This window comes from Emys orbicularis, chromosome 21, assembly GCF_028017835.1.
Source record: "Emys orbicularis isolate rEmyOrb1 chromosome 21, rEmyOrb1.hap1, whole genome shotgun sequence".
Taxonomy (NCBI): Eukaryota; Metazoa; Chordata; order Testudines; family Emydidae; genus Emys; species Emys orbicularis.
In genome coordinates, this window is record NC_088703.1 from 2197226 (window position 1) to 2222393 (window position 25168).

Below are 25168 nucleotides of genomic sequence, written 5' to 3' on the forward strand. Positions count from 1 at the left end.
AGCTTGGGTACCATCACGGATAAGGCCGGGGGCAGTGAAATGGGCGGTCAAATGGCGCTCCTGTTCCAGTTGAACTGGGAAAGGCCAGCTGCTGATGGAATACCGGCCGCCGTTCTCCACTGGTCTGAGCCTAGCTGAGGCGTTTAGACCAACGCCCCGTGGGTTCAGGTCTTTATAGTTCTGATTGACTATTGTTTGCTCAAGGGCTACTGTGGAAAGCCCTGATCCCCTCTGCTTTAGCCAGGAAAAGCCGCAGAGCGATGCCAGATCTGAGCAATAGCACACCCACCACGGCTTGGGTCTAGCGAGCCTGACTGGAATCGTCAGACAAGTCGGTGACAAAGGTCCCGGCCAGACGCAGAGAGCAGGGGAGGAAGGGTTAGGGGCTCTCGGGCTGCTGGGGACCGCGGAGAGGAAAGGCACGTTTGGATACAGGCGGGGACTCGCAATAGGGATGATGGGATGCTGGGGGGCCAGTTCTTCCGTGCTGCTCCGGGGCAGGTGGCCGTTGCCGCTGATGCAGGTCTACAAGGGGGGCGTGTGGTGGGAGTTCCCCTGGCTTTGGCTGGAGTAAGAGGTGAAGGTGATGCTGGACTCTGGAAGAACAGAGCAAGGCAGAGTTGGAACAGCTGGTGGGCAGGGAGGGGAAGGCAGTGACATCTGTGTCCACGACAGTGACACGCAGCAGGGCTGTCACACCCCAGCATTACCAGGGGCCCAGCGTAGGCATCCATCTGCACTGCTCAGCTAACCCAGGCTCTTCCCCGGGGGTCAGCCAGAGCCCCTCCCATCCACACAAACAACCTCGCACCTGCACTTGGAAATGGGTTAGAATCCAGGCTAGCTGGCCCAGCTGGGGGTGGGTTATGACCGGGGCTAGCTGTCTCCTCATGGTGGGTTAGAACCGGGCTGTGGCTGGCTGGGGGTGTTGTAAACCCCATGGGCTTGTCATGATGTCCCCATTCAACAGTCTAACAATGGCCAGGGGGGAGCTCGGTTGGCTGAGTTCTCTTAAGATGGTAACTGGGGGAGCAATAGCTCACCTGTCCGAATAGCTAGGGCCTCTTCAAATCTTTGGATCAGTCGGGTGAAGCCGGCCCAGATCACGGGCCCCAGGACTTGGTGGAGGACGTACAAGACGACAATGCCGGTGAGAACGGCCATGGAGATCTGCCGGGGAAAAGCAGGGGGGAGACATCCCGTTACCCCTGTCTGCGGCTATGGAGAACTACGGTTCCTTTGAGAAAAAGGCAGGGCCGGTCTCAACTGCAGGTGTGGGGCGCCTGGGGAGACTCGTCCGGCTGGCACCTGGACAGCTCTGGGTGTACAGAATTGGGAGGAGGTGGAGTCTGGTTTAGCAGATAGAGGCAGGACTCCTGGGTTCTATCCCAGCTCTGGGAGGAGAGTACTGTCTAGTGGTTAGAGTAGCAGGGCGCATGGGCAGGGGGGCTGGGCGTCGGGACTCTTGGGTTCTGTTCCCAGTGTGGCCCGGCCATCAGGTTTCTCCCACCTTGTGCTTCGGCCGCCATTCCAGGCTGCCCCTCTGCGGTGACTAGCATGTACAGGCTGTCACAGCCCCTAGCCATCGCCAGGTAAAGCTATGGGCCACCTCCCCGGTTGTGCCCCTTTGCGCTCCCCGACACTGGGGCCAGCGTGGTCCCCACCTGCCGGCTGGCCTCCCAACACCAGTCCCTGGAGAGGGCATGACAATCCTGCTGGCTGGAGTGAGCAGGATCAGGTCCCCGGATCACCTTCCATGTCCCGTCCCCCCGTACCTTCATGAAGGTGATTGCCCGGGAGGGGCTGAGCCGCAGGCCGTGAATGTGGATCACAAAGTCCAGGTCGTAGTCACAGTAGGTGCTCTTGTCCACGGCCCTGCAGGGACGGACCCGGGGGCTCAAGGTACAGGCCGCCCCGTCGCCGGCATTCAAGCCCCGCAGCCGTCTCGGGCGAGCGCGGCCACCCCCGGGACATCCCAAGGCTGGCCTCCACCCGCCGCGTCCCATTCCGTGCGGGACGGTGAGGGTAGGTATCCCAGAGTCCCTTGCGCTGCCTCTGCAGCGGTGGCTTGCAAATGGGTTTGCAAGAGCTCTTAACAAGCCAAGGATGGCCAGGACATGGAGAGAGAGATTCCTGGTGGGGGGGCAGGGCCAGGCTCTGGATCCGGTGCTGGGGGAGATCGGCGGGGGGACATTTAACACTAGACTAGGAGGCATGACTCTTGGTTACTTCATTCCTGGACTTGGGGCAGGAGGCGAAGGTGGGTTTATGTCCCTGTTGTGCTCTCTGTATTATGGGGCTGTGCAGGGGCCTGCCCTCCAGTTTAAGTTAGAGCAGCCTCCAGGTTGCTCTAGTTTATCCTCTACGTCCCAAGACCCCGAGGAGCAGAGAACAGCTGCAGCCGAGGGTGGTCTGGCCATGCCCATCCCTGACACACCCACTGGGACGGGCTGAGGGTAAAGTCAGCAGAGAAAGCCCTTTGCGCAAGGGTGATCTCCAGGGGCCACTTCCACCCACTCCAAGGGCCCGTATCGTTGCCAGAGCAGCACACGACATCCCCTAGGAAGCATGAGTTGGAGCAGCCCTGAGGCTGCTCCGACTTGTTCCAGATGAGGTGCTGGTCCAGGAGATGGAGCCTGGGATGGACAGTGTGGCCTAGTGGATCAAGCTCTGGACTAGGACTCAGGAGAGCTGGGTGACCTTGAGCGAGTCACTATGGGATCTGCAGAAGAGCCAGGGGCTATTGTCGACCGACGCCAGGGTCGGCAACCCAGCGTACACCGCCGCCGAATGCCCTTGGCTTTAAAGGGCCACGTAAGGCTCACCTGTTAGACACCTCCACCAAAAAGAAGTAATCCGGAGCTGTCAGGTCTAAGGGAACCACATCGTAACAGGGGGAGTTCTGCTCACAGACCCACCTGCAGGAGGGGAAAGATGCCATGAGCGTGGGCCCTGGGTGGCCTGCCTGCCGGGAGGCCTTCAGTGCTGGTGATTACCACTCTTGTCCCCAAGGAATCCAGCGCCTCCCCAAGCAGAGTGCGAAGCATTTCAGCTGTTCGAGGCAGGGGCTGTCTCTGTGGTTACAGGTCGGCGCAGTGCCCAGCACAACGGAGCGCTAGCCTCCAGGCGCTACCGTGATACAAATGAATCGTAACCGCACCCCTTCGGCCCGAGCAGGTAACCAATATTTGGGGCTTCGCAGGGCTTTTTCGGTTAGGATGAGCTATCAGTGATACGAATCAGGTCTATTCTTGGTTTATTGGCAAAGGACCCCCACAAAGTCCCGTCTCAAACAGCCGCAGGCAGTTTCTTGTTCTGAAATTCCCAAGTCTGCCCCTCCAGTGGGCTCTGTGCCCAAGAAACCTTGTCTCTCTGCTCCTTCCCAGGGTCACACTCACAGCTGCTTCCCCAGGCTCGCTGTCCTAGCCCTGGACTGGCAACCAGGCAAACCTGTCTTCCCACACAGCTGAGCTCTGCCTTGGGCACTCCCTCTTTCTTTGTAGCTATCTCTACTGCATAAAGGGGCTTCATTGCTCCTGCCACTGAGCTCGCAGGAGAGTGCTTTGCACAGACACTGGCTTTAATGCGGTCTGTGATCAAAACTCTACCCGATGGCACCTTTCAGATGAACAATGATAATGTACAGGGAATAAACCGCACTGGGAGTGGATGAAAAGAGAACAAGCAAGGTCCTGGTGGAGAATGGCAGGGAAGGGGCTGGAAAGCTGCGTACCCACTCCGATATTTCCTTACTTGATCCCACAGTCGGTTCCGGAGAAGATATTGAAGCCTTCGGGATCGGTAAGGGCAGGTTTTGTGCGATTAGCCCTCATCCAGATCAGACTCAGCGGTGTGCTGGGGAGAGAAAGTGTCCAGAGTCACAGATCCATCTATTTTAAGGCCATTTCAACCTTTTTTAAGAAACCTTTTTTGGGGCCTAAATTTATTAAACCATTCTCCACAAAAAGTCATTTCCACTCGAAAAAATTTGGAACATGACTGATGTGAAACTCTTTTCCCCAGCCAGGAGATTTGCTGAAACCCACCCTGGCTAGATGGAAGGGGAAAACCCACAGCTGTGAGGGGGGGGATTCTGGCTAATACCCATATCCTTATCAGCCTTGCCCTGCTAGGAGGCCCTGGGGTACACAGCCATATTCTCCTAAGCCTGGATCTTCTGTGGTTCAATCCCCCACCCAAGGAGGCAGTAGAGGGCAACCCAGCCAGGCCAGCTACAGCAGCCCCAGCTCCGGGAACGGTAGAAGCAGCAAAGTGTGAGAAGTGACATCTGCAAGGGGCAGCAGGGTCCCGATCTCGGTCAGGATCCGTGCAGCCCCTGGCAAGGAGTTCCACAGGTTGACTGTGCGTCCGGTGAAGAAATCCCTCCTTCTGTTTGTTATAAACCTGCCGCCTGTTAATTCCATTGGGTGACCCCTGGTTCGTGCGCGCTGTGAAGGGGTAAAGGACACTTCCCTAGTCACTTTCCCCACACCAGCCACGCGGTTACAGACCTCCGTCGGGGGTAGCTGTGTCCTACCTGCCGTTTGCCGTGTTATAGTCGAGGATTTCGCTCGGGCTGTAGACGCGGATCCTGCTCTCCGAGTACGGCCCTCCGCCAACGATCCTCAGCATGTAGCTGCAGCGGAACAAAGAACACGCTGCCGTGAAAACCAGCCCACTGGCCTCAGCAGTTAGAAACCCCCTCGCTAAGGGGGCAAGTCCTCCTAGCCACGCGGCTCAGACAGCTGGGGGGAGCCCTCCTCACCCCGCTCACCCCAAAGGGCAAGACCAGTAGCTTCAGTGTAACGCAGGAGTCGGCAACTTCTGGCACGCGGCTCGCCAGGGTAAGCACCCTGGCAGGCCGGGCCAGTTTGTTTACCTGCTGCGTCCGCAGGTTCGGCTGATCGCGGCTCCCACTGGCCGCAGTTTGCTGCTCCAGGCCAATGGGGGCTGCGGGAAGCGGCGCGGGCCGAGGGATGTGCTGGCTGCCGCTTCCCACTGCCCCCATTGGCCTGGAGCGGCAAACCGCAGCCAGTGGGTGCCGCGATCGGCCAAACCTGCGGACGCGGCAGGTAAACAAACCAACCCGGCCCACCAGGGGGCTTACCCTGGTGAGCCACGTGCCAGAGGTTGCCGACCCCTGGTGTAACGCCTACTGGGTCTTTGTCGCCCTCTAGTGGCTCAGCATCTTTTACTGGCCCAACTTCTACTGGTGAGAGAGGCGAGTTTTGGCACTTACCCTGAGCTCCTGAAGGGGCCTGAAGCAGAGCTCCGTGCAAGCCCGAAAGCTCGTCTCTTCCACTAGCAATAAAAGACATGACCTCACCCACCCGATCTCCCAGCCCTGGGTGAGTTTTGCTAAAGCCAAGGGGGTGGCTTTGCCCAACCCTCACCTGCCCAGGAAAGGTCCCGAGTCCCCCGTCACCATGTCTTGGATCAAGAAGAAGGGATAAAATACTGCGGGAAAGAGAAGAACGTCAAAGTTCATCATTTTAACTGTGCACCTTGCCCCAAAGAGAGCATGACACCCCCAGGGGTTGCTGCCTGGGGTCAGAAACCAGTATTGAACAGGCGAGGCCATCCTGCCCGGCCCATCTGGCTAAGTGGAAGGGGATCCCGGCGACATCCTGGCTGGAGGAAAGGGGGGAGTTCTTGCTAGATCCCAGCTCGATGGGAATGGAAGGGGGGAACCCAGCTAAGTGGGAAGTGGGGGAGAAGAGAACCACTGGGCTAAGGGGAAGCTGTGGTGGCCTTGCTCCATGGAGGGCTCTGAGAACACAGAGATCAGCAGGCCGCATCCGAGTCCAGCCCCACGACTCTAAGACACTGGAATAGCCAAACCGAGGCCGATTTCTGGGCAGCTCAGGACATTCACAGTCGGGCCTTGGATCGCAACCAAGAATCGAGGCTCAGATCAGAATCAAGCCAGGATCTAGCCGGGATCCCCTCCCGCCCCCCGTCTACTCCCGAATCTCCCGGACTCCAGCCGCCGCTGCAAAAGGATCAAGCTAGGGTCCACGCCAGACAAGCTAAGTGGGGTTTTACCAGCAGGGTCCTGTTCGATCGGTCTCTGGGCCTCAGCAGGATCTGGTCCCCTGTGCAGACACCTTCATCTGCCTCTCCTTACCATCGTTAAAGAAGAAACATGGCAAATCTGGGTTCTTGTGGATGCAGTCGAAGTACCGCTTGTTCTGTTTGGTGGTGTACTTCAGGGTCCTGGTGATGTCAAAGGCCAGCCTCTTGCCCGGAGGGCAGCCAATAAAGATTGGCACCATGGCATAGCCCTGCAGGGGAGGGGAGGGGGCGAGAAAAAGACACACCCGTTCACTCTGGAGTTTGTAAGGTGCCCTAGGGATGGTCGTGGGGGGTCTAATGCATACAGCCAAACGCTGGAATTCCAATCTGTGGAATGCAACACAACCAATGCTCCTGTCGGCTTATTAAGGTACCGCTCCCCCAATACTGACCCATTCCCAGTGGCTACTACCTGCTCCAGTGGGGCAGAGTTAAGGGAACCTCGGGGGGGGGGGGGAGTTAGCTACTCTCCACATTTGGAAAGAGCGTGAGATAGAGGGGGTGTATGGTGATAGATTAGATTAGATAGAGGGGGTGTATGGTGATAGATTAGATAGTGGGGGTGGATGGGGATGGATAGATAGATAGAGGGAGTGTCTGGGGATAGATAGATAGATAGAGGGGGTGGATGGGGATAGATAGATTAGATAGAGGGGGTGGATGGGGATAGATAGATAGAGGGTGTGTGGGGGGAATAGATAGATAGATTAGATAGTGGGGGTGTATGGTGATAGATAGATTAGATAGAGGGGGTGGATGGGGATAGATAGATAGAGGGTGTGTGGGGGGGATAGATAGATAGCTTAGATAGTGGGGGTGTATGGTGATAGATAGATTAGATAGAGGGGATGTATGGTGATAGATAGAGGGGGTGGATGGGGATAGAGGGGGTGGATGGGGATAGATAGATAGAGGGGGTGGATGGGGATAGATAGATGGATAGAGGGGGTGGATGGGGATAGATAGATAGATTAGATAGTGGGGGTGTATGGTGATAGATAGAGGGGGTGGATGGGGATAGATAGATAGAGGGGGTGGATGGGGATAGATAGAGGGTGTGTGGGGGGATAGATTAGATTAGATAGAGGGGATGTATGGTGATAGATAGAGGGGGTGGATGGGGATAGATAGATAGAGGGGGTGTACGGGGATGGATAGATAGATAGATAGATAGATAGATAGATAGAGGGGGTGTATGGTGATAGATAGAGGGGGTGGATGGGGATAGATAGATAGAGGGGGTGGATGGGGATAGATAGAGGGTGTGTGGGGGGATAGATTAGATTAGATAGAGGGGATGTATGGTGATAGATAGAGGGGGTGGATGGGGATAGATAGATAGAGGGGGTGTACAGGGATGGATAGATAGATAGATAGATAGATAGAGGGGGTGTATGGGGATAGATAGATAGATAGATAGATAGAGGGGGTGTATGGGGATAGATAGATAGATAGATAGATAGATTAGATAGATAGAGGGGGTGGATGGGGATAGATAGATTAGATGATATTATTGCTCCATTATCCCAAACAAAATGTTAATAGTCTCATTAATTTGCCTTTCCCAGGGGTTCAGACCCAATAGTTACCTGGAGTTTTGGGCCGGACGCTGTGTAGTGGTAACAATTTGTTGCCGCATTTATAACCTGGAATGTTTAAATCGAAAATGAATGTCTGTTAGGACCAAACAAATGAAAAGTCCATCGTTCTGTCACTGACAAGAGGAGACAAAGCTCACTGGGCCGTCCAGCCCTGTATCCCGCCTCCTTGTCCCGCTGGATCAGCCCATTGGCCCATGGAGTCTGGGATCCTGCCTCCTGCTGTGTTTGATCACATCACTGGCCCGTCTCACCTGATATCCCGGCTGCTGCCCTGGCAGATCAGACCACGGAGCCGGCCCACTCCCAGCAATGTCCAATACTACCTGTTCTCCGGAGGAAACACATGGTGGGAACCTTCAGGATCCTTGTTCTGACCTACGCTGGGGCTGAAGCTGTGCAGATGCAGAGAACCACAGAAGCAGCCCGACAGCCCCCGTACTCCTGAACTGAGCCAATCTCACTGCAGGAAAGAATCTGAGGCTTTCACTGGACTGTAATCGGACTGTGGAACTCCTTGCCACAGGATGTCATTGAGGAGAAGAACTTAGCCAGACTGGCCGTACATATGGATAACAAGGTCACCCTGCGTTATCATCGCTAATGCTAACAGAGATCTGGAAGAGGGGCTATTAAACCTTTTAATCCAATTGCCGGTGACGAGGGGTCAGCGTGAGACCTAATGTGGGGGGCAGATTATCCTGTGCCTGCTGTGACGAAGCGGGACCCTTCTGTGATAGTGTTCTCATCGATGTGCATAGCAAGGACTTACCTGACAGAGCTGGAGACATGGAGGTGTTTGTGTCACATGACTGTCTGGGGTGGGACCCGGGGGTCGTTAAAGGACGGGCTGAACCCTTCCCAGATCAATAGAGAAGAGACAACGGGAACCCCAACGACTGAACACCTAGGAACCGGGATGTCAGGCCGGTGGAACATGTGAACTCAGCAGGGATCTGCAGGAGGACAATGGCTCAGGAGGGGACAGGAGGCTGGAATAGGAGAGGCGGGTGAGGGGCTCACCTGGGACTGACAGACAAAGGGACAGAGACTGAGAGGATGGCTCAGGGGAATTGTGGCGTGGCCAGGATGGACTATATCTCAACCTTTGCTTCTCTGTAACCCAAGGACTTAACGGTGCTGGGTTCCAGGTGGCTAATGAACCCAGGCCGCCTGGCGTCACTGTGAGCACCTGCCGAGGTGCACAGGTCCCTGCAGAGCGCACGAGTCTCTGACCAGGAGTCAGTCTCAGTTGGACTTGCCAGCAGAACTCCCGGGGTGAGGCAGGAGGGCTGGAGCCCAGACACCATGTGGCCTCCACTGAAGGCAGAATGGGACCCTCTGGGCATCGGGCCCACTGACGGGAGTCCTCTAAGGGACTGTTTAAAAGCTGGGGCATAGCACAGATCCTGTGGAGCCAGGATGCCGGCCTAGCTGGCTCCTAGAAGGCAGCATGGCCTAGTGGACAGAGCACTGGGCTGGCACCAGGAGACAACCGGAACCTCGGTAGACGTTTGTAAATAAACAGGATTGTACCATCGTCAATTTCTCCTTCTGCTGGAAAGAAGCCGCAAGCCCCCGGATTTTGGCTAACCACTCAGGGCAGAAGGGACACCAATATCATTTCTCCATGTCTAAGTATCGAGGGCTAGGTTCTTACGTCACTTACACCATGGAAGTCAGTGGATTTACTCTGGATCGACAGCATCGGCAGAGCACTAACGGAGCCCTGTGGCCATTACAGCAGTGGGGGTTCTGAGGGCGGCTTAAATCAGGAGCAATTCCAGTGACATCAGGCTCAATCTGGTGTCCGATCAGAATCAGACCTCTTCGCGTGGCGAGCCAGCGAGCCAGTGTAAACCTATGTTATATAGCCAGATCTCACAGATGATCTGAGGGCGAATTGCTCCTATACCGGGGCTATCTCGAGGCTGGGCTCTGTCTCTTCCTCCGATGTTGGACCGAACCGGAACCTTCAGGGAGGGACTTGTCTCAGCGTGGGTTCTATCCAATCTCCAGCCGAGGTGGTGAGGCAATCTCAGTCACTCGGCCTAATTTAACGAGCTCATTAGGGGGGGACTTTGAATGGCCTCCTCTTATAGATTTGTCAGAAGCTTCTCCTTCCAGGCACAGGGAGTTGTCGGCATGTTTGCTTTGAATCCGAGGGCCCGATCCTTGGGCTGGGCCATGCGGTGCGCAGTGCAGGATGAGAAGAACAGGCAGGGAAGTCTTTCTGCTCTCCCCAATCCTACCACCGGCTGGCGCTCTGAGGCAGCTCTAGATTACGCTGGCCGGCCTCTCGTGCCCACAGCCCTCGCTCTCAGGCCTGACAGCTGAGAGCTCCCCTTCTGGGGGGCTCTCAGTGGCCAATATACAGCATCTGGCCCGATGTATCTTGCACTAACATACAGCACTGTCTTTATCTGGAGCTACTGGGCCAGGTCCCCAGCTGGTATAAATCGATACAACTCCATTGGATACCACCCTAGCCGAAACAATTTTGAGAACATGAATCAGCTCGGAAATAATTCCATCTGCAGAGTGATCCACTGCTATCTGGCCTGTGATCTGATGTGTCACTCCCAGCCCCCCATTCCCGCACAAGGAAAAACTCTCCTAGCCGCCTTGTTAATCCCTTTGGCAGATTTTCCCAGCACGGCATCCGTTACCACCCAGGGACATGCCTGACGAAACTAGCTGTGCTGAGGAGCTAATAACGTGGTGCCTCTGTCCTCGCTCCCGAGTACCCTGCTGAGCGACAGTCCAGCCTTTGAGCCTACCTTTAAAGCCATTGAACTCTTCAGAAGGTTCGTCCCACTCAGCTCTTGTTTCGGGTACCGTCCAGTGTCACTGATGGTCACCTGGTGGGGAGAATTTGGAGGGTGCTGGTCAGGCTGGCTCTGTAACTGAGGAAGAAAGGGCCTGATCCAATTCCCTTTGGGCACTGGCAGAAGGATTGGGCTCCTGAATAAAGGTCAGAGGTTTATCAACATTTGGGGCCTTGCTTCTCTTGAAGCATAAAGGGGCCTTCAAGTGAGCAGGAACAATCTGAGAACCAACCCCTACGCAGGGCACCTTTACTGGTCGGCACAGAGCTGCTGTTTGGGGTCTGCACACTCCCTGCTCCCAGCCCCCAGTGCAGGGAGCAGATCGGCGGCGTGGATGGAGGGTACGGTTGCCACCTGTCCGGGTTCTCTCAGGATTGGCCCTTTTTCGAAGCAGCTGTTCCAGATGAAAGGGTTTGTTTTTTTCTTTCTCAGGAGCGACAACACTTGTCCCCCTGGGCCGACGGGGCGGATCGGGGTGTGGTCAGAGCACACTGCGCTGTGGCTATTCCCTGCCCCCCAAGGCCCATAGAGGGCGGATCGGGGTGTGGTCAGAGCACACTGCGTTGTGGCTATTCCCTGCCCCCCAGGGCCGACAGGGGGCGGATCGGGGTGTGGTCAGAGCACACTGCCTTGTGGCTATTCCCTGCCCCCCAGGGCCGATGGGGCGGATCGGGGCTATGGCTGGAGCGCACTGCACTGTGGCTATTCCCTGCCCCCCAGGGCCGACAGGGGGCGGATCAGGGTGTGGTCAGAGCGCACTGCACTGTGGCTATTCCCTGCCCCCCAGGGCCGACGGGGGCGGATCGGGGTGTGGTCAGAGCGCACTGCACTGTGGTTATTCCCTGCCCCCCAGGGCCGACAGGGGGCGGATCGGGGTGTGGTCAGAGCGCACTGCGCTGTGGCTATTCCCTGCCCCCCAGGGCCGACGGGGCGGATCGGGGTGTGGTCAGAGCGCACTGCGCTGTGGCTATTCCCTGCCCCCCAGGGCCGACAGGGGGCGGATCGGGGCTATGGCTGGAGGGCACTGCACTGTGGCTATTCCCTGCCCCCCAGGGCCGACAGGGGGCGGATCGGGGTGTGGTCAGAGCGCACTGCACTGTGGCTATTCCCTGCCCCCCAGGGCCGACAGGGGGCGGATCGGGGTGTGGTCAGAGCGCACTGCGCTGTGGCTATTCCCTGCTCCCCAGGGCCAACAGGGGGCGGATCGGGGTGTGGTCAGAGCGCACTGCGTTGTGGCTATTCCCTGCCCCCCAGGGCCGACGGGGCGGATCGGGGCTATGGCTGGAGCGCACTGCACTGTGGCTATTCCCTGCTCCCCAGGGCCAACAGGGGGGCGGATCGGGGTGTGGTCAGAGCGCACTGCACTGTGGCTATTCCCTGCTCCCCAGGGCCGACGGGGCGGATCTGGGTGTGGTCAGAGCGCACTGCGCTGTGGCTATTCCCTGCCCCCCAGGGCCGACAGGGGGCGGATCGGGGTGTGGTCAGAGCGCACTGCGCTGTGGCTATTCCCTGCTCCCCAGGGCCGACAGGGGGCGGATCGGGGTGTGGTCAGAGCGCACTGCACTGTGGCTATTCCCTGCCCCCCAGGGCCGACAGGGGGCGGATCGGGGCTATGGCTGGAGCGCACTGCAGTGTGGCTATTCCCTGCCCCCCAGGGCCGACAGGGGGCGGATCGGGGTGTGGTCAGAGCGCACTGCACTGTGGCTATTCCCTGCCCCCCAGGGCCGACAGGGGGCGGATCGGGGTGTGGTCAGAGCGCACTGCGTTGTGGCTATTCCCTGCTCCCCAGGGCCGACAGGGGGCGGATCGGGGTGTGGTCAGAGCGCACTGCGTTGTGGCTATTCCCTGCCCCCCAGGGCCGACAGGGGGCGGATCGGGGCTATGGCTGGAGCGCACTGCGCTGTGGCTATCCCTGCTCCATAAGAGACCGAACAGCCCTGAGGATGGGGACCAGTGGAAGCATTTCATCATTCCTCTGTCGTGGATTGATCCAGGACTGATGGCAGAGCTGTGCAAGGGGGTGCCTAGGCCTGGAGGAGCAGGGCTGGCTGCAGGTGAGGACTGAAGGACACGGGCAGAGCTCTGGGACTGTTGAAGAGGAATTTCGGGTTCACAGTAAGTTCCGTGATTTCAACCTTTTTGCCATTCCGGAACTAAACCGAAAACATTCACAATTTCATTTTCATCGAAATGTTTCATTCCCATAAAATCAAAACAGTTCGTTCCGATTTTGACATTTTAAAAATCTTTTTACTTAAATGTGGTTTTTTTTAAACCGAAAGAATGAATTCCATTTTGAAACATTGCAAAACCCCCAAACCATGGAAATATTCAGTTCTGAAAATGTCGCAACAGGACGCTGAGCTATTATTAAAACACTTCATTTCGGGGTGTCTCGAAATGAAAGGTGGTGGAAATTGACGCGTGTTTCGATTTGGAGGGAACCGGCATTTTTCATCAAGTGACCGTTTTGCTGAAAAGTTTGCAGCCAGAGTTAGTGTGTGTGCAGCCCATGGCTTGATCACACGCTCTGTAAGTCCTTATGTGGGGAAGAAATTTCTGATTGCAGATGACTCTTTAATCTAGCAGAAGAAGGTCGAGCGAGGGCCAGCATCTGGATACTAAAGTTTGCCAAAAATCAGAGTAGAAATAAGATGTGAATTTTCAACAGTGTCATCAACTGTTAGAACAACTTCCCCTGGAGGTGGTGGATTCTCCATCACTGATGTTTTTAAATCAAGAATATCTTTCTAAATGCCTGTCCCTATCTCAAACAGAAGTTATGGGCTTGCCTCGTTGCATTAATTACTGGGGGCGGGAGGTGTCTCTGGCTTGTGTTACACGGGAGGTCAGACCAGATGATCACAGTGGTACTTTTTGGCCTTTAAAATCTAGGACTAGGACTGGTACAGCAGGGCCTGCTACCGGTCAGGATGGAGGTGGTTTGAAGGGCTGCTTGCAATACACTTGAACGTTGCCAGTGATACCTACCCGAGTAGCTGAATCCATCCCAACATTGAAAGACAGCTGGTGAGGAAATACATCGAAACGGCTGCAAAACCAGAACCCTTGCACTACCGACCCTTCTAAAGTAGCCGGCCCCGTGTACTCACCGTATACAGCACGGAGCCCCGGCCGATCAGATAGTGCCGGTGGAGGTGTGAAACCACAAACTTCGGATGCGCTAAGACGACGGTGAGCCACACAAAATCAAGGGAGTTCTCTTCCGGCATTTCCCCCACTGCAGGAGAAGAGAAAAGCCTTGAATCACACTAGCCATAAACAGATCCATTGGCAATCAGCTGCATTTGCACAGGGGCCTTTGACCTATAATGCAATCGCTGACCCAGTTAAGAGAAGCTCTGGGTAGATACTCATCAGATCCACACATCCGCAATCTTTAAAGGCAAGGGCACTGAGTGGCTTAAGGATGTAGGCTTGCAACTACTACAGGAACCCTTTTGCTTGAAGGTCACAGGTTCAAATCTCACCCAGGTGGGTAGTGACAGAATCTTTGATTGGCACTAACTGGCCTCAACCGGGCGAGGATCAAACAGGCCAAAGATATAACGCTCCTCTCCCCTTCAAGGTGGATCTCTCCAGGTCAAAGCAGATCTGACATCCTGCTCTCTTCACTAGACTTCACTTCCCTCCTACAGCTGGGAATAAAACAGGGGACTCCTGACTCCCAGTCCCCACTGCTGTAACCCATTAGACCCACTCCCCTCCCAGAGTTGGGAACAGAACCCAGGATTCCTGGTTCCCAGCCCCCTGCTCTAACCACTAGACACCACTCCCCTCCCAGAGCTGGGGATAGAGACCCTTCTGACAGGAGACAGTTTTGCCTAGTGGATAGAGGGCAGGACTGGGACTCAGGAGACCTGGGCTCTATGAGGTAACCTTGAGCAAGTCCATTGCCCACTCTGTGCCTCAGTTTCCCCATCTGGAATATGGGGATAATGCTACCGCCCTCCTTTGTGAAGCACTTTGAGGTCTACGGGTGAAAAGCGCTAGGTATTATTATTATTATTATCATCAACGGCCAGTCCCCCTGCTCTAACGCAGGAGACGCCGGCTCCTCTGATCTCCTGCAAATTCATCTAGCCGTTAAAATCCCGTTATTTTCACATCTCCTTCCAAGACTCTCCTCTCTTACTGCTTTCTGTAGTCGACCTGACACTCAGGAACACTGAGAAAGAATAGACGTTATTCTTGTCCAGGTAAATCTTGCTGGGCAGCTGGTTATTGGGCTGCAGGTCATAGATCTTCACGTAGCTCTCCATGTTGACGTAGACACCTCCGGAGGAGTTGCCGTTGCTCGCTACGTAAAAGAAATACTCCTGAAAAAGGAGAGGCGGATTTCATCTCTACCAAGCGTAGTCTATCAATATGCATTAAGCACACACTATCAGTATAACATCGTGTATATATTTCGAGCAGTGACGTGGCCTAATTTGGCCTATGTCTTTCTATAATCCTGTTCGCTGACGCTCCCAGAACACCTTGCGTTAGCTGAATTAAGCTTCAGCGTAGGCGGATAGGAAAACGGTCAGGATCAGGACACGTGGGTGTCGGTTGCTTGAAATGTGTGTTAACTGCTTATGCTAAACGGTCCGTTTCACTCTGCATTTAGCTGTGACGCACTGAGTCTGTTTCCCAGACCTGAAGAAGAGCTCAGGGTGAGCTCAAAAGTGTGTCTCTCTCACCGCCGGGCGTCGGTCCAATAAACCAGATCACCTCCCCTACCTTGTCTCTCTCTTCCCGTAGTAACAGGCAGGGGGTTATTTGCACACAGCCAGCCGCGGCATGTCCCAAAGGACATATGATTGTGTTACCCTGGTACAAGGCGAGGAAGTGCCTTCACGCCCCTTGGTACCTGACATGCATGTGTTCAGAACAAAGAGAAAAGCCCCAAGCTCCGGTGCGCCCTGCCCCGCAGCTGAAGCCCGGAGTCCCGAATGGGGGGGGACATGTGGGACTCTCCAGGAAATACTCTATGGGACACTCCACGCAGTGTGCAGAGCCGGTCAAAAAAGCAAACAGGATGTTAGGAATCATTAAAAAGGGGATAGAGAAGAAGACGGAGAATATATTATTCCCCTTATATAAATCGATGGTACGCCCACATCTCGAATACTGCGTACAGATGTGGTCTCATCTCAAAAAAGATATACTGGCACTCGAAAAGGTTCAGAGAAGGGCAACTAAAATGATTAGGGGTTTGGAACAGGTCCCATATGAGGAGAGATTAAAGAGGCTAGGACTTTTCAGCTTGGAAAAGAGGAGACTAAGGGGGAATATGATAGAGGTACATAAAATTATGAGTGATGTGGAGAAAGTAGATAAGGAAAAGTTATTTACTTATTCCCATAATACAAGAACTAGGGGCCACCAAATGAAATTAATGGGCAGCAGGTTTAAAACAAATAAAAGGAAGTTCTTCTTCACACAGCGCACAGTCAACCTGTGGAACTCCTTGCCTGAGGAGGTTGTGAAGGCTAGGACTATAACAGGGTTTAAAAGAGAACTGGATAAATTCATGGAGGTTAAGTCCATTAATGGCTATTAGCCAGGATGGGTAAGGAATGGTGTCCCTAGCCTCTGTTTGTCCGAGGGTGGAGATGGACGGCAGGAGAGAGATCACTTGATCATTACCTGTTAGGTTCACTCCCTCTGGGGCACCTGGCATTGGCCACTATCGGTAGACAGGATACTGGGCTGGATGGACCTGTGGTCTGACCCAGTACAGCCATTCTTATGTTCTTATGTTAATGTAAGCCCTGGGTACCCCATAGTACCAGGAAACCCAGGCAGAAAGCTGATGGGGGGAATCTAGCCTCAAATGACGCCCATGGGGCCGTGTGCTTGTCAACAGGTGGAGTATAAACAGGACAATTTTGGGGGTGTCACTTTGGAACGGGGAATTTAACGCTGCCCAAGACAGCTTTGTGGCGACGGAGCCTCTCTTCCGGCCCTAGCTTCTCACTGACTTTTTGCAACCCCCCTGACTGGGCTCTTGGATATATTTCATAACCGAACCAAAGCGTGGTCAAGCAACAGCCTGTACCATTTCCCGAGAGGAGGACGCGGTGGCATGGGCAAGGGACCCCAAGCTGTGGTATGTGAATTGCTGGTGGTACAGGGGCTGGGTGGATGGTGGACGCCACAGCTTCAAACTAACAGCGGTCCCGCTCACTGCAGCGCGCCAGGAAAGGCCTGAGAAGCAAAATGGACTTGGCCCTAAGGGGGACTCACATCTGGCATTGGGAGTGGGTTTAGAGACCCCCCCATGGAGACTAAGGGGGTGAAGGAGCACAGTGGAGCATGCTCTGAATGGAGGATCTGCTCCAAAGGAGACTCAAGCAAGGGGGAGAGTGAAGGAGACGCTGTCTGGGAGGAGGAAGCCAGTTTGCAGCTGTTGGGAACAGAGCAATCCACAAGGGGCTGAATATTGTGAGTAAGACCCCAACTGGGAGGGTGGGGGCACGGCCCTCTTCCCTGCCCCAACTCCCTGCTGAGGGAGCCTATCCGAACACAGGGAAGAGAGCTGGGGGACACTTGTTTGGCCAGCTGAGTCGCTGAGACTGATTGGGAACTGGGGTAAGCCTGCATCCGTGCCCCACACTGCAGAAAGAGCGGGGAGGCAGGGAGCGGCCCAGCACCCACCCCTTGAATACTGCGCGCAGTTCTGGGTGCTCCATCTCAAAAAAGATACATTCGAATTGGAAAAGGTACCGGCAACAAAAATGATCAGGGGGATGGAACGGCTTCCAGATGAGGAGAGATTAAAGAGACTGGGGCCGTTCAGCTTAGAAAAGAGACGACTGAGGGGGGATACGAGAGCGGTCTATACAATCATGGCTGGTGTGGAGAAAGTGAATAAGGACGTGTTATTTACCCCCTCACAGAACACACAAACCAGGGGTCACCCGATGAAATTAATAGGCATCAGATTTACAACTAGCAAAAGGAAGGACTTCATCCAATGCCCAGTCAACCTGTGGAACTCATTGCCAGGGGATATTGTGAAGCCCAAAAGGGAATGAGATCAGTTCCTGGAGGATAGATCCATCAATGGCTATTAGCCACAATGGTGAGGGATGCAATACCATCATGCTCTGGGTGTCCCTAAACCTCCAGCTGCCAGAAGCTGGGCGTGGATGACAGGGGATGAATCACTCGATAATTGCCCTGTTCTGTTCATTCCCTCTGAAGCATCTGGCCCCGGCCACTGTCAGAAGACCGGATACTGGGTTAGATGGACCACTGGTCTGACCCAGTATGGCCGTTTTCTGAAGGCTGGTCAGGTGTACCAGGGAGAGGTGATCAAGACACTCCACACCTCCCTCCCTCGGGCCCTGGGCCCGGACCTGGTGGAGAGGGAGGGCCCAGGTCCCCCTACCTTCCCCACCCTGTCCATCCAGGGAACAGACTGCCGCTGGCCATCAGGCAAGCCCAGCCCCAGGATGTTTGGCATGGAAAGACTGTGGAGCCATGGCCTGCCCATTAGCCCTGCTGGCCTCCAAGTGAATCCTGCTACAGGCTCGGCAGTGTGCTGGGGCTTCCTGGCAGCCTTTCTGCTGGGCCCAACCTACAGCTTGCGCCGAGTCGCCCAGTTGAAGCTTCTGCCTCCTCCTCCCGCCTCCAGAACTCCTCACGTCCGTCCAACGAGACCCAGGGCCGGCTCATTGCAACTGCAAACCCACCAGCCACAGGGAGCTCCGAGATCAAGGACCGCGGCAGAGCCGGGAGGCAGGGACTGCATGGGAAATTCCTTCCTGTCACCGGATACATAATGCTGATTTATTCCCTCTGGAAGATTACAGACTTATTCCAGCCCATGGCAACTACTGGCCCAAGTCTGCCATCTTCTGACTTTCAGGGCTCCCTACCACAGGCAAGAAAAGTTCTTATTCATTAGAACTATTTTTGAGACATGGCCAATCTACCTTCTCTGTCCCACCTTTGGGGAGGAACTCAGCAGCTGTTTAACTGCAACCGTCTGGGACAGGAAATGAAGGAGAAAGATTGTGGAACTGCAGTGGGAATGTATGGAGACAGGCTGGAGGTACCCAAACTAAAATCTGTCCAGGTGCCCCAGAGGGAGTGAACCTAACAGGTAATGATCACGTGATCTCTCTCCTGCCGTCCATCTCCACCCTCTGACAAAGAGAGGCTAGGGACACCATTCTTACCCCTCCTGGCTAATAGCCATTAATGGACTTAACCTCCATGAATTTATCCAGTTCTCTTTTAATGTGATCGGTTGGGTTTTTGGTCGAAAGGGAATGTTTAGAATCTTTTCTTACTGCGTATTGCTTTCTGTTTTTCCACCACCGCCAAGTTGGGTCATGGACCGGGTCAGCATAAGGCTAAAAAAAATATAAAAAAATAAAGGGTTTGCTAAATTACAAGTCATCTGAAAACACAAGATTTTCTCATCTGAAAAGCACATGGTCCTGTTGTGGATTATTCGCCTCTTTCTTATAATCCCTGTTACTTGTGGGAAAGTCCACATCCCTGAGCAAGGCACTTCTACGACCTCACTCACTCCGAGCTCAGAACTCCCAACCTTCCTACCTAGCGCTGTGGGTACAATGTACTTTCCCCCAGCCCATCACCGTAAGGCAGCTGAGAGCTGAGGAGAAGAAATCACCCTGCTATAGTCCGCGTGCAGCCAGAGCAGCTGGAAGATCAGGCCCTGGTATACAGCCAGAGACACGTTGTTGTGGAAGCCTGTTTTGTCCATGACATCCGGTGGCTCGGTGGAATAGTGCTCCATCCGGGTGAAGCGCTGAGGGGCTGGGAGGTCCTCGAGGCGCATGACCGAGAAGGAGCAGGGATGGAAGAACCTGATGTACTGAGCATCTCTGAGGGAGAAACGGGGAGACAGGAAGTGAGTGTGGGTTGGCACCGAAATGCACTGGTTCATCACAAGGTTGGGCGGTGCTCTGGCATGCTGCAGTGGACTGGGCGGTGAAACAGATCTGTAAACTCTGATAGCCTGGGCGGAGCCTGTGTGCTGGATGGAATCAGGATCTTTCGGCTGTGTGTCATGTGTCCTATACTGCTAATAGCTAAGGGGAGTTGCAGGATCAGGGCTAAACACAGAAGAGGCCGTGAGGCTGCCTTGGAGATTCTGAGGTGGAGTGCTGCACCTGTGATCTGGCCTGATGTGTACAGGGCCAGATCCTGCCTGGATCTGGGCACGCTGCGCTCCTCGGGACCACTCCCAGGGGCTGAGCACAAGGCAGGATCAGGCCCCTAGGATCTCACTCCGAGGGACACAGTGCTGCCTAGCAGATAGAGCACTGGATTTGGACTTGGGAGCACAGGTGCTGACTTTCTAATGTGCCGGGGGGGCTCGACCCCTGGCTCTGCCCCCGGCCCTGCCCCCACTGCACCCCTTCCCCCAAGGCCCTGCCCCCATCCTGCCTCTTCCTGCCCCGGCTCCACTCCCGCCCCGCCTCTTCCCGCCCCGCCTCCGCTCCCTTCCCCCAGTGCACCACGCCCTCGCTCCTCCCCCTCCCTCCCCAAGCCTCCTGCACGCCTCAAAACAGCTGATCGCAGCGGACGGGAGGCGCCGGGAGGGAGAGGGAGGCGCTGATCAGCGGGGGCCTGCCAATGGGCAGCAAACACCATTTTCCCCCCATGGGTGCTCCAGCCCCGGAGCACCCACGAAATTGGCTCCTATGCTTGGGAGATCTGGTTTCTATTCCCGGATCTGCCGCTTCTTTGCTGGGTGACTGTGGGCTAGTCCCATCCCTGCGCCGTGCCTCAGCTTCCCCCTCTGTCAAACAGAGTAAGGAGAGTGTTCTCCTGTGTCAAGGCATTATTCCTTAGACCCAGTTGACCGCTCAGCCCTGGTACATGGGCATTGGCGCGGCCCCAGGACTGGAGCCGGCTCCATCTGCACCAGAAGCGTTGGAACCATCTTTCCCACCATTGCCCGTCCTCTGCCACTACTCACTGTAAATACATCAAATGGTACTGATGGACGATGAGGTGCCGGTACGACAATATATAATGGAGAGGGAAGTTCCTCTTGATCAGTTTTCCCTCCCCCTGTCCATCGGGTATGTAAACCAGCTGAAAGGAGAGGCAAGAGCAGAAAATACGGCGGAAAGGTAGAGTTCAACCCCTGCTATTCAGGAGAAGTGGAAAGAAGCCATTGTCACCTGGCAGCTGAAACTAACACCCATTTGTGGCCTCTTGTTTTCTGTAAGCTCTTTGTCTTTTTGTTCTGGTCCTGGCCTGTGACTGGAGCTCTCTGGGGGGGGGGGGGGGGGGGTGTAGCAGTGAATCACCGCTACAAATAAATAAAGAAGCAGTAGCACCCATGGAAAAGCTGAAGAGAAACTGAATCATGTGGCGCAAGGAGGAGGAGTTTCGAATGCAGGGGCCAGGACTTTGCTCTGTGTGTGCATGAGAGAGGCCCAGGACAAGAGCTGCCGCAGTGGGAGAAAGCCAGGCGGACCAGAACAAGCTGGTAACAGGGCCCTGAGAGAAAGCTACCGGGGACCGGGTGTGGGCTGGAAAGAAGAGTGGGTCTCCTGCTGGTTGATTCCCACTGTGGGGAAATAGAGCGGGGGGGCCTTCTTTTTGATAGCCAGAGCTTTAAATCTAAAGGCCCCAAAATAAACCCTCCAACAAAGATCTGTTATGCTAACTACCCTTACACAAAGCAGGGCCCAGGTCAGGGCCTAAACTAGACTAAACTGCACAGTTTTCTGCCAAACTCGGTCAAGGGTCATGTCCAGAGGAGGGAATGGAAGAATTACCCCCCCCCCCCCCGCAGCAGTACTAATGAAATATGTTCATAACTGATGAAATATAATAACCGCAAGGCTTTAGAAATATAACGCAAGTTGTTTGGCATTAAGAAATTGTTTTGCAAAGAATTAATCATCCTTGCTGCTACACCTATTTGTAACATTTTCCAATTCCAGTTATCTGCAAATTAACCAATAATAGCCCTCCTTTAAGCGTCCCCTGGAAACCCCCCCCCCCCAAACCCTCGCCGAAATCTCCCGGAAAATGACATATACCAAGTCTTAAGAAATGTACCCAAGCTAGGGCCAAGCACCACCCCCGCGGAAACCACCAAGCGCCCCTCTACCCAAATAAACACCCACTTCTCGGAAAATTAATAAGGAAGGTAGGGGGGGGGCTGACCCCAACCCCAGTTTCTTAACTCATGACGTATTGTCTGTACTTTGCTTGCGGTTTGACGAAATAAAAGTCCGCCTGCGTGCGGTGCTCGGTGTTGTTGGTCTCCGGACTACACCCCAGTGCACTGGTTTGTATGTCAATAAACTGGCCTCAGGCATGAGTCTTTGAACTAAAATCACTGCATGGGTGATTCTTTCCACAACACCACGGTGTTCAAGGAAATGAGGCCTTTGTGCGTTCCGTGCAAATGAACGAGCTTGCGGCAAAGACAAAACTCGACTAGCACCAATTTCTCCTGCTAATTGGAACAAGCCAGGAGCCCTGGACTTTTTGTCTGGCTGCTTGGGTCAGAAGCAGTAACAGCACAGCCCCCATGGTTGGGGGTCATTTTCTTCCCTGTGTGGAAATGGGACAGCATTTGGCTTCCAGATCGGCCATGGCCCTAACCTGTGTGGCCACACCCCTTGCCAGCTCTCCCTTGCGTGAGCATTGCAGGTGCCTCCTGCTTCTGATCTCATTTACATGGGTGCGAATCAGGAGTAGCCCCATTCATGTAAATGGAATTACTCCACTGTGGGATTAGCATAAGGCCCTGAAAGTGGAAGCATGAAGGCCTGTCTCTATGCCCAGAGCAGGTGCCCCACACTCACCATCAACGTGTTTCAGACGTAACCTGGGGGAAACTCGATCTCTATGGTGTCTGCTAATGAGGGGGCCAATTCTCCTGTGGCTGCTTGGCCCTGGAAACTGGGCTGAGACGGCTAATGAATCCACTGGCCAATCAGCAGCTGTCAACGGCTTCCCAGCACTATAGACCAGGGCTAGATTCAAACATCTAGAGACCATTAACCACCCCTGCGCCACCCACCCCTGCATCTGTGACTCCTGCTGCCCGGGCTCACCTGCTGCAGCCCCTCCTTGTTAAAGAAGAGGCTCACAAACGTCTCGTTGAAGCTAAAGTCCTTTGACCCTCTCATTAGCTGTAGCCTGAAGTACGTGTCCCAGGCTTCGGAGGGGTAGAGCCGAATGACGACCGAGCTGCCTTCCACAGAAAACCAGATCTGGAGAGCCAAACGGAGCCAGATGTGAAGAGCGGGCGAAGGGAGCAGAAGTCTCGGAAGGGGTCGCTGGAGGGGACTTTCCCAAGGAGCTGCTACATCCCCGCTGCTGAGATGCAGCCACCTCTGCAGGGATGGAGCGTGGCAGCTGTTTATACAGGGTTCGCCCAGCCAGCACGGAGTTCCTCTCGAGTGGGGAGAGAGTGTGGTCTAATGGTGAGCACAGCCCCCCCGCAGGACTCCTGGGTTCTGTGTGCCCTCTGCTGTGCAAGGCCTTTGCTCTCTCTGTGCCTTGCTTTAATCACTCGTACAGGGGATAAGAATATTTAGCAGCTCCTCGGACAGGTTAGGAGGCAGCGTTAGTGACCGAATAGCGCCCTGAGATCCTCAGATGAAAGACACTACACAAAAAGGCAGCCATCCATGACATTGCCGACCACTATTCATCAGTAGACCTCAAAGCAGGTCAGTACCATTATCCCCATTTTACAGATGGGGCAACTGAGGGTACGTCTCCACAGCAAAGAAAAACCCGGGGCTGTCCCGTGCCAGCTGACTCAGGCACACGGGCAGCGTACACTGCCCGTGCAGTGTACACTGTGCGTACCCTGTACACATTGCAGTGTAGACGTCTGGGCTCGGGCTCTGGGACCCTCCCACCTCACAGGGTTCTACAGAGCTGGCTCCAGCCTGAGCCCAGACATCTACACAGCCGCGGACCAGCCCGAGACCCCAAATCAGCTGGCCCGGGCCAGCTGCAGGGGTCTAGTTGCCATGTATACCCTAGGACACAAAGAGGTGACATGATTCACCCCAGGTCACCCAGCTTAACTAGAGGCAGAGCCAGGAATAGACCCCAGGGCAGGGTGCTATCCCTTAGGCCACGCTGCAGCCAGTCAAACGATGCGCCCGCCTGATGCACCCACTCACGCCACCGTACCTCCTCCGAGTCTGTCACACACACGAATTCCCCTACATACGACAGAATGAAGTAGCTGATGGGGGATTGTTGGGGGAAGCCGGAGAGGTGAATGTAATTAACCAGGTCGTAGCTGCAAGGAAAGCACAAGGGAAGCGGGAAACATTACACTCCATTGCTTTCGTTCCCCTTTCATTCTCTCCCTGAGGATGAAAAGCCTGGTAGTAAAACCTTTACATTTGGCACTGCCTCTGGGTCTGGCTCTCCTAGCAGACAGTGGCCCCTCTGGTCTGTCCCTTGATCTGTTACATTTGTATTGGCTGTAACGCCACATCTGGAACCTTCACAATTAGCTGATTGTTTTGCAATGGTCGTGTAGTTCCCCACACAGCTCTGCCAATGCGCCGCAGGGTGAACCCCACCCCCTGAGCCGGCAAACGCCTTGGGTAGGACATGAGTTCCATTTCAGCTGTATTGGAAGTGTGGCGCATACTTTGTGCTGACTCTCTGCACGGTGGGTGAATTTCATCCTCGGGGTGCTGTGCAAATCTGGAGGGATCTCGCGGACCGATGCGATTGAGATCAGAATCGGGTCCAGAGCTTTGGGTCACGATTCTTTGACATAGTGATTTTGAGTGCCCCAGTTTTGGGGCTGATTTCCAAAGCAAACGCGGGGGAGAGAGGGTTTGTCACTTTCTAAAAATCAGACCTCTTTACGGTGCCTCCGGCTGGGCCCCTGCAATCACTCATCTCTTGAAAATCTCAGCCTTGGTTTTTAAAACGTCTCATCTGAAGGGCCCGAGCATGGCACTCGATTGCTGGGGCGAGCTGTGATTCTGAGGCTGCACCTAACGCCCCAGTCCTGCAGCTGGGTCCATGTGCACCTACTCCCTAATGCATGTGAATGGTGCCGATTGTAATAACTGGGCCTATAAATGTACCCGAGTTGTGAGTTCAACTCGAAAAAGTGAGTTGGGTTCGGAAGACGTCACAATAACCTATAATGACGAATGTAAATGGGAAAAGGAATGAAAGGCAGGCAGACTGAATGAGCCCAGGAGAAAGGCCGACTGATAGAACTGAAGGAATCTGTTAAATCCGTTAAAATCATGCTTGGTAAACGAGCAAAGTGTCGAACCAACTCATCAATTGCCTCCCCGAAAACCAGAGTTCGATACAGACTTTGTTCTCACCTTTGTAAAATAACATTGCCCCAGATGTAGAAGATTGTGCTGAATGGGTTATAGGACAGCCCCCTTGGGATCAGTGGGGAATCCGTGTATTCTTCCAGTCCCAGCAACATCACAAACCCTTTGTCAGTGTCTGCAAAGGAGAAGTGGGAGAAACCTGGTCAGAGTGGGTCTTCTGTAGGAGCCGCGAGGTCGGAGTTCAGAGAAGAGCAGCAAAAGAAAAGGATCAGGCTGCAAGGAGATTTTCGGGGTATTGTTACGCTGAAAGATGGTAATGGCTGGCATGGGGTAAGGCTTTGATCTAAAGACAATCCTGGGCCTCATTAAA

The 25168-nt window shown here is 54.6% G+C and overlaps 1 protein-coding gene across 1 annotated transcript in view; it reads right to left on the bottom strand.

Moving 5' to 3' along the window:
• Window positions 1-525: 525 nt before the first annotated feature.
• Window positions 526-25168, bottom strand: part of CATSPERG (cation channel sperm associated auxiliary subunit gamma) — a 40528-nt gene continuing 15885 nt past the window's right edge. Inside the window, exons 12-29 of the mRNA XM_065421085.1 lie at window positions 24844-24973; window positions 23672-23783; window positions 22576-22734; window positions 20472-20590; window positions 19158-19371; window positions 18811-18873; window positions 14658-14841; window positions 13615-13742; window positions 10454-10534; window positions 7665-7721; window positions 6128-6284; window positions 5394-5457; window positions 4538-4636; window positions 3754-3855; window positions 2826-2918; window positions 1776-1875; window positions 1044-1170; window positions 526-596 (exon numbers count right to left, since the gene is read on the bottom strand). Of these exons, the coding sequence (XP_065277157.1) occupies window positions 526-596; window positions 1044-1170; window positions 1776-1875; window positions 2826-2918; window positions 3754-3855; window positions 4538-4636; window positions 5394-5457; window positions 6128-6284; window positions 7665-7721; window positions 10454-10534; window positions 13615-13742; window positions 14658-14841; window positions 18811-18873; window positions 19158-19371; window positions 20472-20590; window positions 22576-22734; window positions 23672-23783; window positions 24844-24973 (2060 nt within the window). The remainder of the gene's footprint in view (window positions 597-1043; window positions 1171-1775; window positions 1876-2825; window positions 2919-3753; window positions 3856-4537; window positions 4637-5393; window positions 5458-6127; window positions 6285-7664; window positions 7722-10453; window positions 10535-13614; window positions 13743-14657; window positions 14842-18810; window positions 18874-19157; window positions 19372-20471; window positions 20591-22575; window positions 22735-23671; window positions 23784-24843; window positions 24974-25168) is intronic.